Source organism: Camarhynchus parvulus, chromosome 13 (assembly GCF_901933205.1).
Source record: "Camarhynchus parvulus chromosome 13, STF_HiC, whole genome shotgun sequence".
NCBI lineage: Eukaryota > Metazoa > Chordata > Aves > Passeriformes > Thraupidae > Camarhynchus > Camarhynchus parvulus.
The window spans coordinates 11,535,597-11,550,335 of NC_044583.1; the positions used below are offsets into that span (position 1 = coordinate 11,535,597).

At 47.5% G+C, this 14,739-nt stretch overlaps 2 protein-coding genes across 6 annotated transcripts in view; both read right to left on the reverse strand.

Annotated features, from left to right (window-relative positions):
• RNF130 (ring finger protein 130) overlaps positions 1–6,612 on the reverse strand; it is a 55,823-nt gene extending 49,211 nt beyond the window's left edge. For 2 of the 3 annotated variants that reach the window (XM_030957158.1, XM_030957156.1), the window contains exon 1: positions 5,682–6,612. In XM_030957158.1, the coding sequence (XP_030813018.1) occupies positions 5,682–5,949 (268 nt within the window). In that variant the 5' untranslated portion in view covers positions 5,950–6,612. The remainder of the gene's footprint in view (positions 1–5,681) is intronic. The other variant, XM_030957159.1, reaches the window with a different exon arrangement.
• A 3,202-nt stretch (positions 6,613–9,814) lies between these two features.
• The window catches only part of FLT4 (fms related tyrosine kinase 4), a 57,563-nt gene continuing 52,638 nt past the window's right edge, over positions 9,815–14,739 (reverse strand). Inside the window, exon 30 of one of the 3 annotated variants that reach the window (XM_030957584.1) lies at positions 9,815–13,773. In XM_030957584.1, the coding sequence (XP_030813444.1) occupies positions 13,554–13,773 (220 nt within the window). In that variant the 3' untranslated portion in view covers positions 9,815–13,553. The remainder of the gene's footprint in view (positions 13,774–14,739) is intronic. The other 2 variants (XM_030957586.1, XM_030957585.1) reach the window with 2 other exon arrangements.

A 14,739-nucleotide genomic window follows, 5' to 3' on the forward strand; every position in this document is an offset into this window, starting at 1 on the left:
CATTAGATCCAACCAAGGTTCCTCAGTTACTGAAGAAGTAGTGGCAAGCTCACATCAGCACAGAAACAGTACCTTCCTTTTCCAGTTGCTTGACCATGTTTTAGCCTTTTCCCTATAGGAAGGGGAGCCATTTTGTGGAGCAAAAATGAAAGAAAAAGGGCAGCTCCCAGCAGCCTTTGTCACAAGTGCACACCTGTCTGAATGCAGACTGTCCCCTAGTTCTGAACTGTGCCTGGGTTAGCTCTTTCTCACACTGAGTTCCTGCTGCTCTTGCACTGCTTTGAACAGAACTGTGACACCCCCACCTTCAGCCAAGGTTGCTGCACTGGCTGTTATCAGACTTTGTCCCCTTCTCACAGAAATATCCCACTCTCTGTGCATTAACCATTTTATTCTATGCAGGGTTGTTTTTTTTTCCCCTCTAAAGGTCAGATATCTTGCTATTGATTTCATCTTAGCTAATACTGTACTCTGTAAATCCAGCACCAGTTGCCAGAGCTGGTCTGTCTCAGCTACACATACAGAAATCATTTTAAAGTCTGACCTTCAATCACTGTAATACAATAGCTGGAGAGACACCACCAGTATTTTGAGGTACAGCAGATCAAGAGGCTTGTTGGTAAAGAAACCGCAGAGGAACACAGGAAGGTGCAGTGCCATGCAGGCTGCACCCCAAAGCATTCCCTCCCTACAGCTCTGCTGCCCAGGTAGGTGCTATGCAGAACACCTGACTGGTAAAACAAGACAGCTTTGTGCAACACATTAATTATAATCCTGTGATAAAATTTCCAGAAAAGGAATTCACTTGGGAAATTCACAGACGCAACTCAGCAGTGCTGATGGATTATTTCAAGGAATGGTACTAGTTATTTTCTATCCCATTAGGGCTTAATACATGCAATGGACATATTTTCTTTCCTTTACTACTGGTGTTATTATCAATACAGCCCTTATTCATGCCAGTCATAATTTTTACTTTATAAGGTGGTGCCAATGAATCAATGAGTTATGTACAGCAACATTTTCTTTTCAACAGCTCCTTCAGGTAATTGCTTTGACTAAAGCTGGCTTTAGCATGAAAAGAAACTCTTTGAACAAGAGGTAATCTGGTTTCAGAGAGGAAGTTAAACAAAAGAAAATCACTGAAGCTTAGAAGAGTCTTATAATAGTTCAGATTTAATCTTGTTAGTTCAGTAAGTATTCTACAATTATGGTTATATACTCCAATATATAACCTCTGCTTTTGCTATCAATTAATGACTGCTAATTAAGCTGAATACAAAGATCAATCATGAAGGACAGAAGCATGGCACAAGATCCTTCTCCCCCTACTCTACTGATTTATTTGCTTGCTGCATTTTCATAAGCTGTATTGGTTTGGATTCTGGGCCAGAATTTCTGTCTGAATGCTGCCTAAAGCTCCACAGTTACCAGGAAACTGGCATTTCAAACCTTCTGTAGCTAAAACTTGTTCACACAACATGTTTATGAAGTGCCAGATGCTACAGAATGCTGTAGTTACAGCACTATGCACAAGATATACCTCCTTCCTAACACTGAGCCAATATTGTTGCTTCCACACTTTCACCTTTTTCTAACATATGTTTTTCCTCACATTCTCAGTCTCTTTGCCAAGCCCCGACCCTTATATCCCTTTGGGAGAGCTCTCCTTTCTGTGAGCCCTTTCTCCAAAGCAGCTTTTGTACAACCACCACCTCCCTACAGACCCTTTAGGCTCCATCCCTTTCCACCTCTCCTCACCCACTCATTCCTGACCTACTGGCTCAGTGAATTTTAACATTTTAAGTTTGACTCTGCTGCAATTTCCTTTCCTATCAGCTCCACTGCCAGTCCTGGTCATCCTGCTTGCTTCCCAAGCCAGCCAAGGTGCACAAAACCTTACCTCCCAGCAAGTCCTGCAAGGGGACTCTTCAGAGCACACAAAACTGAATTTCCAGTCCTCACACTGGAATCCAAAAGCAATAACCCAGATTCAACAGCCACAAAGAGTCCTGCTCCCCATGGAGAATGTTTTTGAGGGAACTAAGCCACAAAGCACTGCAGTTTCTACCAAGAACCATTATGGTGAGTACTCAGTGGCTTCTAGCTTGGTTTGCCATGGCAAGGGGAATATGCCTGACACCTAAAGGCCTGCACCACAACTGGGGTCAGGCACCCAGTACCAAAGAAGAGTAAAAGCACAGGTCATTGGAGTGGCACAATGCATGTACAGACATCCAGGAGCAGCCAGGCAGCTGCTGTGAGAGGACAGGGCTGAAATGACCTGGACGTGTTCAAGGCCAGGATGGACAAGGCTTCAACCAACCTGGTCTAGGAGGGTGTCCCTTCCCAAGGCAGGGGGCTTGGAACTAGACAATCTTTAATGTCCTTTCCAACCCAAACCACTCTATGATTCTCTGAAAATGTCGGGTTGCACAAAGTCACAAATAACAGAGTAAGGGACTGAGAAGTATTCTGGAACCTCACTAAAGGAATACTATAAACCTGAACTAAACTATAGAAAATCTGCATCAGGCTGTGAAGACACATTCCACTTTTATTCTTCCATGTACAACAAGAGGAGCTTTTTTTTTGGAATCTGCAAGCATTCATGTGCAGAAGTGGTTTAAAATGCTCTTCTAATAAGATATTAAGTCATGACAAGAGATTAACAAGTTAGAGGAGGTAAGAAAAGCAACTCAAAGCAGAAGAACGGAAGAGAGATTAATAAAGAAACTTTGCTGCTATCATGCATTTAATGTGCTTGGAAAAATAAGCCCACACAGCTGCTGAATGTACACCCAGCAGCCAACTGTGACCAAGAGCTCGCTGGAGCTGCACTTTCACAAGTCACATTCACAGGCGGTCATGCCAGTTACTGCCACCCCACTCCCAGGGGAACACTGCCTTTGAAAGCCCCTATCAATTTCATACAAGCTCTATAAAAAGAACACAGAAAGAGTTTTAATACATGTATTAACATGACAAGGTTGAATTCCATTAAAGAAATCCTGCTAAAGAAACAAGAGAAGTGATTGACTATCATGCTGCACTGAGATTTAAAGGATGGGTGACCACATGGAGCTGGCATCTTCAAAAAGCAGTACATAAAATATTAGGCATTCAAGAATAGAAGTCAAAAACATCACAGAACACTTAAAATTACAAATTTTGTGTGGTCAGCAGCAGATCATTGGCCCTGACTCTTGAATTAGTAAACTCATTTATTTCCCTGCAGGCAATAAGTAAGGGATGTGATAAGATGCTCCATCCTTGGAAGTGTTCAAGGCCAGGCTGAACAGGGCTCTGGGCAGCCTGGTCCAGTGGAAACATCCCTGCCCACTGCAGGGGGGTTGGAACTTTATCATCTTCAAAGTCCCTTCCAAACCAAACCATTCTGTGATTCTATGATTGTTCACAGAGCATGCAAAAATGTGGAATTAGGGACACTTCAGCTCTAAAACAGTCCATGCCATCAAGGTGCTAACAGACCACCCACATTTGTGAAAATTTCAAAGACAGCCCATAAATGGGTGAATGCTTGACATCACAGCAGTTTCAAATTCAAGGTACCTTCAAATAAAGTTGCTAACAATTGTAGAGTCATTTTCTTCTGAGGATACATGAAAACTGGGGAACAGCATTTACTGCTCTAAGAGCAGTGGCTGGCAGCTACTCATGTTTAGAGCTATTAGAAAAAATTTTGCAAACGAGTTCATCAGCAATATTAACAGGCTGATTAAAAAAACATGAAAGCAATTACTTTCAGTAAGACTGTATCATCTTTTATCAAATCTGAATATAAGAAAAGCAGATGTGCAAGAACAGCTTAACTAAAAGCATAAAATATTCCAATCTTTCTTACTAAATGAAATGTTTTTAAACCACAGGCACATCAGCAAAATTCAAATAAAATGTAAATATATAACAATCTACACAGAACAATTCAGAGTATCTAAAAATAAGGAAAACAACTGCTGTTGTGCTTGCTTTAAGCTATCTGTTATGAAACAGAAGGGCAAAACTGAATTTCCCCCAAAATTGATAACAAAGTTTTAACCACTGCACTATGTCAAACCATGTCAGGTCTGACATTTTCACACTTCCTGCTGTGCTTTCTCAAGAAAGTTATTCATCATAATACTTAGCAGTAGGTATAAAATACTGTTTATAGACTGCTCATAATTTTATTTAGCTCATTATCAGCTGCCTGTGAAAATGCTGTCAAAGCCTCCCTCAGTGTTCAAATTGCACCTTAGTAAAGACATATCAAAAGAAAGTAGAAAAAGTTACAGAGGCAGATTAAAAGAAATTAGTATCACAAGTTTTTCCTGAAAAATAACACAGCTCAAAAAAAGAAAAAGTACTTTGATACCTTGCATGTATTAAAAAGCAGTATTTTAAAACCTGTTAAAATACTACTTGCAGTGTGTTTACATGCCTAAAACTTTCAGGACAGACTCTTGATTTCAAGGGGGTTGTGTGGGGATGTGAAGAATATCAGGAAGCACAACGACTGTAACATATTTAATGTTAGCTGATAGACAGGATTTGAAGTAGAAATAAAAATCATTTTACAGCAGACTTCCTTAACAACTTCTGCTTCCTCACCCTTCCACCCCAAAATCTACCCCATTAATATATTCTAGTTACATTTTGCAGAGTTTCATTGGGACTATCAAGCACCTGCTGATGCACAGCCAGATCCACCCGGATCAGAAGCTGACAGAGGCTGCCTAGCAGAATGCATTTGTTGTGAAGAAGTATCAAAGTATTTTCCTGATCTTAAGATTTGGCAAATTCTCCAGAGCTTCTAATAATACAGTAGCTTTGTACTATCAATTCGTCTAAAACACTCTTAGTATTCACCACTTAGACTCTAGTTTTAACTGACTACAATATTTCACTTAATATATTATTCAGATGTTTATTGTCCAGGAGGCAGGTTGGGACCACTGTATTCCATCAAGTAGTCCATTTCTTAAAGATGGCAGTTTAGATAATGTCAAGAATGATTTTCAAAATAAGATACTATTAAACTACATTGCTATTACTGAGATACTGGTTTCACGTCAGGCAAAAATCATGACAATACTCTCAGCTGTTCAAATTAGTGTTCTCTATAAGCCCCAGCAATTATCAAAAGAAGAACTGATGGACAATGGCTTTGTTTAATTAAAAGAAAACTGATTTGGACACTCTAGCCAGCGTTCAGTACTGCAAACAAGTGCATTTTGGGCTGGCTATATAACAGCAACAGCTTGGTAGCTTCAGTCCTTCAAGTCTTGATGGGCAGCTTAAACAGTGTTTTTAGGAATTGCACACTGAAAAACTGACTTCATGCAGTTGCAAAGCTATCCAGATGCAGAGCGAGATGGGTATGCAGCTGTTCTGAGATTCAAGGCAATGCTGTAACCAAACACTGTCAACTATTGCTACCCTCTCTGTAATTAGTTAAGGAATAACACCTTTACCGCTCAATAGACCCAATCTACTGGGATCCACGCTGGAAAGCACATTATGCTTTGCTGAGCTATTATTCAAGCCAACACTCTCAGATCACGGATTTTTTTATTTCCCTCTGGGCAAGCTCTTCCTCCTCGTTTGTCAGAGCTCTCTAGGAAAGCCTGCCCAGCCCAGGCAAGGACCAACCACCCGGCAGCGAGCGAGGGAAGCGTTACCTCCGTTGATAGGGACGGGAGTCACCAGCAGCCCCTTGACCTCCACCTTCGGCGAGTCCTGCCCGTAGCGGCCGCGGTCGATCCGCAGCAGCGTGGGGCCGCCGCGCTCGGGGCTCAGCACGGTCACGTTGATGAGCGCGGTGTAGTACGCCTGGCTGGCGTTGTCGGCGCCGGCCGGCCGGACCCGGCCGTGCCACAGCAGCAGCGGCAGCAGCAGCAGCACGGAGGAGCCGCCGTTCCAGTGCTGGCGAGCCCACCGCCAGCTCATCTTCGACCCCAGGCGAGCCAACGGCCGTCACCGGTTGCCTCCGCCGCTCCCCCCCGGCAGCGTCGAGCCCCGCACGCCCGGGTGTGTCCTATCCCATCTGACAGCCCGGGAGCGGAGAGAGACCAAAAGCAGGCGGAGCGGGGAGGAGAGCTCGGGCTCATGCCATGGGAGGAGCCAGGGGAGTCATGGCAGGTCCCAGCCGAGTCCGATCCGCCGCCGCGGCTCCCAGGGGAGGCTGCTCGGGGGAAGCCGAGCTCGGCCGGTCCCTCAGAGCGCCGTGCTCATACCGCCCGCCCGCCGCCGCGGGGGAGCTCCGCCGGGCGAGGGGAGGGGAGGAGGCGGGGGCGGTGCCGCGGCCCCCTCCCCGCGCAGCCCCTCGCCAGCCCAGCGGAGGCTGCCGGCAGAAGCCGCCGCTGCCGCCTCAGTCGCGCTCGCGAACAGCCGCGGGGCTCGCCTCGGACTCGGCCCGCCGCGCCGCCTCGGTTCGCCTCGGGGCTCGTCGCCGCCTTAGTGCGGCAGGCAGCGCAGCTCAGTGCCCAGCTCGGCGTCTGCAGCCGGCAGCCGTCGCTTCATGCCCGGTTCGCCCCGAGGGCGGCGGGGGCCCCGCACAGTCCCGCGACTCCGCCACCGGCTCCGCGCCCGCGCCTCGACTGCAGCTCCGCGCTCTGCGCAGGCGCTGCACGCCCCGCCCCGCGCCACGAGGGCGAGGGGCGGAGCTTCAGCCTCGATCACGCCCCCTGGAGGCGGGACCCGCATAAAGGGCGGGGCCATGGTGTATTATGTCATTGTGGGCGTGGCCAGGCGGCGGTGGGGGCTGGCGCGGGGGTGGCTGCGGCGACACCGGGCTGCTGAGACACCGGGCTGCAGCCACACGCGGCTCCCGAGGAGTTCGATCACAGTGTCCACAACCACCGGCTGGAAACGACCCCATCGAGTCCAACCTGTGATCAAACACCACCATGTTAACTAGACCATGGCACATACAGTCTGTCCTTAAACATCTACGTGGACGGCGACTCCAAAAGCTCCTTGGGCAGTCCATTCTATTCACCTTTCTGTGGAGAAAGTCTTCCTAATGTCCAACCTAAACCTTCCTTGGGGCAGCTTAAGTTGTTGGGACACACACACATACAGGCTCCCATGGCTCCTCAGCATCTTCTCAGAAAAATATTTCCAGTTCAGGAGTGCTGATGGCCAAAAAGATACAGAGTTTTAAAGCATGTCAGAAACAGGGGCTGAAAGAGCTGTGTGTGTGAAAACCTGGTGGGATGTGTTCCGTCTGTCCAGGTAGAACTGAATGGGCTTTTGGGGCAGGAACAGCACAGCCTCTGTCAATTCATTCCTACCCTATCTGGCGTTACTCGGTTCTGATGTACTAAAATGGGAAATTGTACAAACACTCAAATATTGTTAATAAATATTAATCCCCAGGAATACTGTATAACAGGGTTTGATGAATGATCAACTAACATAGTTTTAAGGATTTCAGCCTCTTGGGAGATGTAACAAAATAGTGTAATGGCCTCCCTGGATTTTGAAAGACAAACTAGTTACAGCAAAGAGAACAATTACTGCAGGACTGTGAGTTAGGATATTTTCTAAGTTCTTGAAAAATGGCTGTGGAGCTGTTCTTTTGAGATATGGTCTCCTTGGTGACTTCCCCAACTGCACAAGAAGGTAAAGATAAGTTTGGTGTTTAACCTATGCATCTTATTAACTTGTTTTCTTCTGGGAGCTTTTGTATTTTATTCATTTGTGATGCACCTGCTCACACACACACATAAGAACACTGTTGAAGCACAGTCTGTTTATTTCATTGAGATACAAGTAATTTTATCCTGCTCTTGTAGAGACCTGTTCCTTTTCCAAGGAAAGCAGCACGCTTTCAAACCTGCATCTTGGAGCAGAAGGGATGTACAGGCTCTGCCTAAGACATGTGGCTCTGTAAAATCCTCTGAGAAGCTGTTTCTGCAAAACTCTGTAGAAATGTCAATACAAGCCAGGAAATGATTCTGTAGCAGCAACTGAATGTTCTGCTTACATTTTTTTAAAATTTAATTTTGCCATTCTTGGTACATGCTGGGTGAGGAACCACATGCTATTGACTGTCTCCTCATTTCACCCAAACTTTCACCCCAGCCAGAGGGCTGACACACTGCAGTGTGCAGAACATGTTTTGGAGCTGTTCTTGCTTTGATTTCTCAGCACTAAGAGCTCTGCATCATTTTGATGCAAACTCATGTGCTTTATTGCCGAAATGTCCTCAGAAGGGGCCAAGAAGTCCCAGGAGCCTGAGGAGCTTTTGCTATCGCTGTGCTGACCTTCAGAAAAGGACCTCAAAGCACTTTTGAAAAGCATTGAGGAAGTATTCACTGGCCATGTTACAAGCAAAACAAGGAGCCCAGGCAGAGCATGCCCAGTTCTTTGCTAACAGCAAGAAATGGCTGGTTTTTATTTTGCCCTGTCTGGTTTCCTGTGGGCTGTGCTTCTGATGGAGAGAGGCGCTCCAATGCCTGTGTGAAGGCTGCTTCCTTGGTTCTGTCCCCATCCCCATCCCCAACCCCGTCCCCATCCCCGTCCCCATCCCCAACCCCGCTCACACTGTTGGGAAGCTGTTTCTCACTTGACTCCCAGCCTGCCCTATGGATGGGCTGGAAAGAAGGTGAGGAGCCGCCAAGGGGGACCGCTCATGTTCCCAGAAGAGAAGCAGCCAAGCACTGCTCCAGGATGCAGCAAAATAGGATATTTCATCAGTAGAACAGCTTCAATCTCCTCATTCCCCAGATAGGCAGGCTCCTGGATGGGGAAAGGAAAATTAAAAGGTCCTTTTGGATGCTTTCACCCCATGGTGGAGCTGGATGAAGGGATGATGATGGAGAGGAGTGGAGATGTCCCCCTTCTGTCCCCTCAGCTGTGTCTCTACCACTGACGGCTCCTCAGGGGACATTATTTTAGTCAGACAAATGGTGCTGATGCTTTCACAGCTCCACCAGGGGTAACGCGAGAGCTGTGCCTGAGCGTTCCTTGAACTCCTGCTGATTTTTTTGAGGAACGTTCATGAATCCACTCGTGTTCTATTTGACAGCAAACACCTCGTTCAGCCGCCGTGCCGCCCTCGGCTCGGCCGTGACACAGCCACAGCCGCGCCGCCATCTTCCCGCGGGGCCCGCGGCCGCCGGGGCAGGGCGCCACCTGCGGGCCGCCGGCCGCAGCGCCAGGGGCTCCCGCGGGGCGGGAGTCGGTGCTGTGAGGGCAAGGGGACTGGGAGGGAATTTGGTGCCATGATGACAATGATGACAAGGGGGTCCGGTCCGGGGGGTCGGTGCCATGAGGAGAACCGACCGAGGTGGGGTTGGGTGCCCGTAGAAGGAGAGGGGTCCTGGGGAGGGGGTGTCGATGCGCTGAGAAGAGGGGTCTGTGGGGGTTTGGTACCATGAGGAGAAGGGGAGTCCGGGGGGTGTTGTTGCCTTGAGAAAGGGCGTCCGGGAAGGGTTTGATTCCCTGAGGAGAAGGGGGGTCCGGGGGTCTCCGGTTCCCCTGGTGTGGTGAATGAGGACAGGAAGGCTGGAGACCTCCAGGGCCAAGGTGACAGGAAAGGGTCGTGGATCCCTTGGGCACAGGGCTGGGTGCTCTGTTTGCTCCTGCGAGCGAGCTTCACCAAAGAGAATCTGACTTCACCATGAGAAAAGACAGACTTTCATCCTGGATGGAAATACCCCAAGATCCATCCAACTGTTTCCGAGACGATGCAGGGAAATGCAAATGGACACAAAAATAAAAATAATAAACCCAAAATGTGCTGATGGCTTGGGCTGGGGCTGGGCTGCCCCAGGGGCAGAGGTGGCCCCAGGAACCAGAGAGCAGCTGCCAGTTATGACTTTATTCATTTTCACATTTAGATATTACAACAAAACTCTTAATGACAAAGGATAACAAGTACTATAGGAGAAGAGGAAAGGAAGCAGTGTTCTAACTGGTTTGATATATAACCGTGAACTTCCAGAGACAGGACTCAACGTGAGTTACAATCACTCACATAACGCTCACTGGTAGGAAAACTCACGTGCAAATACCCACACACTCACCCACAGCACACTCACACACACACAGACCATGCTTTGTACTCACACATAATCCCTGTTTTAGCCTACTTGCTTCAAAGGCAGCCCACTTAAACATTGAATGCTGCTAGAGCAACAACAGGTACCAGGTTAAAATATTGCAATATAAATGTAGTGTTACTTGATACACAGGTTTTTCTTCAGAGACACACGTGTATTTGCAAGTAGGGGACCCCACACTTTGTTTTCAGGAGGGAGGAATGTCCTCTCAACACCAACACTTTGTAAAGAAAAGTGAGACTGAGCACAGAGTGGAAGCAACCATTTTAAAGGAAGGTGATGATGATAAATAGCTTAGCTTCAATGCTGAATTCCAGTAAGAAGCCCAAACAAAATGAAACAGAGAGTGCATTCTGAATAGAGCAGGCACAAATATAAAAACCTGGGTTTTAAACATTGAAATTCTCCCTTGCTGCTGTGGAAAGAGAGACAACACTTCTCACATCTTGAAACCAAAACAGACTAGCTTCATTTCATGCTTATCTGGAGACTGTAAAAATAAAAAGCCAGAAATAATTCAAGAGAATGGGAAGGGTTATCAGGTTTGCACATCTAATTTTAGTATACCTTTAGAGAGCAAAAGTACAATTGTCTCAACAGTTCTTCAACATCCTACACTTCAGTTGTTCTTCATCAGCAGGAGTGTCTGAAGAGGAGCCAGATTTTGCTCCTATCAGGCTGCATTGTTCATGCAATACTGTTGACACAGACACAATAGGATCTGATTCCACCCCCCATCTAGGTGGTGCAAGAGAGAAAAAATAAACTTCTGTGGAGTTGATTGTACAAAAATCAGATGACACAGAAGTGCTTTCTCCAGGGTGATGCAGGGGACCATTAGCAATGGTTTTATCAACATAACCCTTCTCCACAAGGATACTTGTGAGCAATTTACAGCTAAACCTAGAGAAAAAGTGCAGCTGTACTGGCTGGATGTCCATGCTGACAATCGGCCTGGGCACTAAGAAGCCTGTGTCCCCTTGCTGCTGAGGAATCCTGCCATGCCCAGCAAATGTCATGCTTTGCTGGCACATACCTATCCCTTACATATGGACAGGGACTAACAGCTACTTTGAAATTCTGTTTTTTAACAATTATATTGTTCTTGGGCTCTCTCTTGGATGGGGCTGTTTTCAGGCAGAGAACTCTTCATGGAGTACTGGAAACAAGAGAGTCTGGGTCCTGTAGACGCACATCACCCAGTGAGCAGCCTGAATTTAGCTCAGCTGGTCACCTTCTGCCCCTGTCAATGCCAGTCAGGAGCAGCATGAGTCACATGCAGCCTTCCTTCTGCCAAGGGAACCACCAGTTCAAAAAGCAGGGCAAGATGAGGGCAGGAGAATTTGATCTGGCCTACACCCTGTTGGCTGTCCTACTTCCTTGTCCTGGCTCTCCAGCAGCTCCTGCCAGAGGATTCTTACTGAGTCGTAACAATTACTTAAAGATGCTTAAATTCCTGGCAGCTTCAGGGGACACCAGTAGAAGTCAGGGAATTCATTGTAATATGCAGTTTCCAATTCCACATCCTGAGCCAGTTTGGCTCAAGCTGGTCTGGTTTTGTGCCTCTTTTTTGCCATGGAAATTGCAGCCATGTCATCCTTCTGACACAAAAAGGGAGTGGAACACTGAACAAGCTGCACAGGCTTAGAGAACCTGAATGACAGGCATGCTTTTCCCATGTGCTAAATAAATCTCTCCATTACACTTGTGTGGAGAGCTATAATTAAGACTTGGCAACATCATCCATAAGGACTCACAGACTTACGTTGGGAAATGCGTAAAACCCTCTGCTGGGAAAGAAATACAGTTTGGGGAAGCTGTACATCTGACAGGAAACACAGTTTTACAAGTCCAAACCCTTGGCTCTGTGACAGAGGTGTGGCCCACAAGCAGTAATTCCCTGGTGCTGAGATGCTCTGGTACACAGAGCTCTGCCAGCCACGGGCATGTGGGAGAAGAGATGATGACAAGCTGTTCAAACGAGCCTTTTCACCCAGACTCCTTAGGCAGTGATGTAACCTGCTCAGTGGCTGAGCTCTTGGATTGGGAGCAGGATGGAAAGAAGTAGGTGGGAAGTGGTGAGGCAGCAGTACAGAAATCTATAGAGAGGGGCTGTGGAGGTTCCCCAGAGCTCTGAATTCACGTGGTATCTCTTAGAAATAGAAGACCAAAGTAAGGAGATGTTTCCTCAGCAAATAACTGTTTCTTAATCCTCTGGAGTCAGGTATGCTCTGCTGGAAGCTCTGCAAAAGAAACTGGAGAGGAGCCTGCTGGGCAGAGAGTGCCTCCTTTGAGTCAGGGAACTTGAGAGACAGGAAAAGTCATGGTGCAAACTGTCCATCCAGGAGAATCAGGGCTTAAACCCTGGCAAGGTGCTGGGCTCCATGTGTTCAGTGATGTCAACACATAAGGGGATGCAACCCAGAGCACCTTATTGCTGGAGCACTGTTCCTTCCATTGTTTCCAAAATGCTTTGCAGCAGCTTGAAAATAAACATTTGACTCCCTGTCCTTTTGATCTTTTTCCTCCCAGCAAACTCTATGTTTAGAAGCCAGCTCAAATTAACCTAGCTTTGCTTTAATTTCTCACTCGAGCAACAAATGATCTCAGCACCAATCTGGGAGAAGGGGAAGGCAAGAGCAGCAGACCTGTGAGTAACTTGCTCCCAGCAGAGATCATAAAAGAACCTGTTTTGCACTCAGCCTGCAAAAAAAATTGCTGTTTATCTCACCTGGAGCACTCTAGCCATCTGCTGATGACCTACTCAGCACTAGCTGTGTTGAGATGGCTAAAATAATCCTAGTGATAAGGCAGATTGGCAGGTTTCCCCCCAGCAGATATGAGAGGGGTGTGGGTGCTGCTTGCAGAGGAGATGGAGAGGCTGACGACACCTACTCAGGATGAGCAGCATGCATGAACATTTACAAAGATCCCTCAGGATCTCTCTATACACCTCTTTAAAATGTTCTGCTCTTGCTGCTAATACCGCTAGGGATTTCTTCCCTTTGATTTTGCTCCACAGCTCAGCAGCTGACATCATGATGAGGGGAGGAGGAAACAATCCAAGGAAAAACATTCAGGCTGCACACCAGGAAGAAACTTGAGACTAAGACAGATCTATTTATATCTGACCTGAAATGGGCTTTCTGAATGGGAAGCTGATCTGAGCGGAGGCTGGATGTTAGGCAGAAGGTGCCATAGTGCTGAACACAGGCACCCACTCCCGGGCAGAATGCATCTGTCTGAGGTGCAGCAATAAAAGAAATATGAGGAATCAGTGATGTGCTCTCTCCAGTTGTGGCACAGAGAAGCTGCAGCTGGAGGTGCTGCATGGTTCATGCTGCGGTTCCAAGGACATCGGTGTTCCCCATCCATTTGGGGTAGGTTCCCAGTTGGGTTTGGGCATAGGTTGAAGGAGAAGCTCTGAGTGACCCTGATGACATGCCTGGAGGGCCTTGCAGTTGCCTCCAGGGCCTGGTGCCATTAGTACTGCTCGGAGAAGAAGGAAGCGTGGAGAGTGGGGGGACTGGCCCCCTCTCCAGGCGGGGTGCAGCTGCCATCCTCAGAGTGTTCCGACAGCTCCCCGTATTCACTGTTGTAAAAAGTCTGGCCTCCAACCTGGGACCCATACGACGGCCGACATCTGCCCCGCAGGTCCGACTGTTCCCCTGACAGCTCCATGGTCCGACTGGGCCCTTTACTGCTGTGAGGGAGAGAGACACAGAATTAACCTTGGCACTCCCAGAAAGCCTCTGTCCTGCTTAGAGAAATCCCAGCTTCAGAAAGTCTCATCTTCTAATGCATGCAGCAGAGACAGGGTCAGGAATGGACTTGCACCTCCATTTCAAAGCACAAAACCAGGCCTTGCTCCAAATCTAAGCACAGCCTGTTTGTTTTGTGACAAATCTACACATAACCTAGAACACTTACTTCAGCTCACCTAGAAACCTATGGGATACCTTCTAGATATAGGGAAGGATTGGGATCCCTATGAGTAGGGAGAGACAAGAGACATTACATTAATTGCTTCTAGACCTGGCAGGAATAACAGAAATTGATACAAACCAACTGCCAGGATGGGGGAAAGGAAACAAAGGAAGATGACGAAGATGTGGGTGGAAGTCTTATGTCCCATCTCAGTGCCTGCCAATACCAGGTGACTGTCAAGAAATCACAAGAGCAGGGGCAGGGACACACTCAAGAAGAAGTTTAAGGGTAGTGTTTTCCAGGAGACGGGACACCAAGTGTAGGAGACAACAGGAGCATGCCTTAGGGAAAAGAGGACAAGGACAAGAAGCAGGAGAGGGTTTGATACAAGAGCAGACAGGCCACAGGACTATGGCTAAAAGAAAAGACAATAACCAGTCCAATCTGATGTTGGGAGGCAGAGGAGGTGAGGAAGAGGCTTGGGACTGGCCTTGTCTACATATAAGGTGACATGGCTTGCTCAACACACTGTCACAGAGACAAGGTCTCAGCCTGCTCTGGCAGAAATGAGCTGTAGAGGTTCTCGCCCAGTTTCAAAGCCTGGGTCAAGGATATAACCATCCATAACATCCTCAGCTCTGAGAGTGCCAGCTCAACCTGCCACACTCCATGTCAGCATGTGGGGATTCCTAAGGCCTGCCTCATCCTTGCACCACTACATTATGACCCTGTACCCCATGGG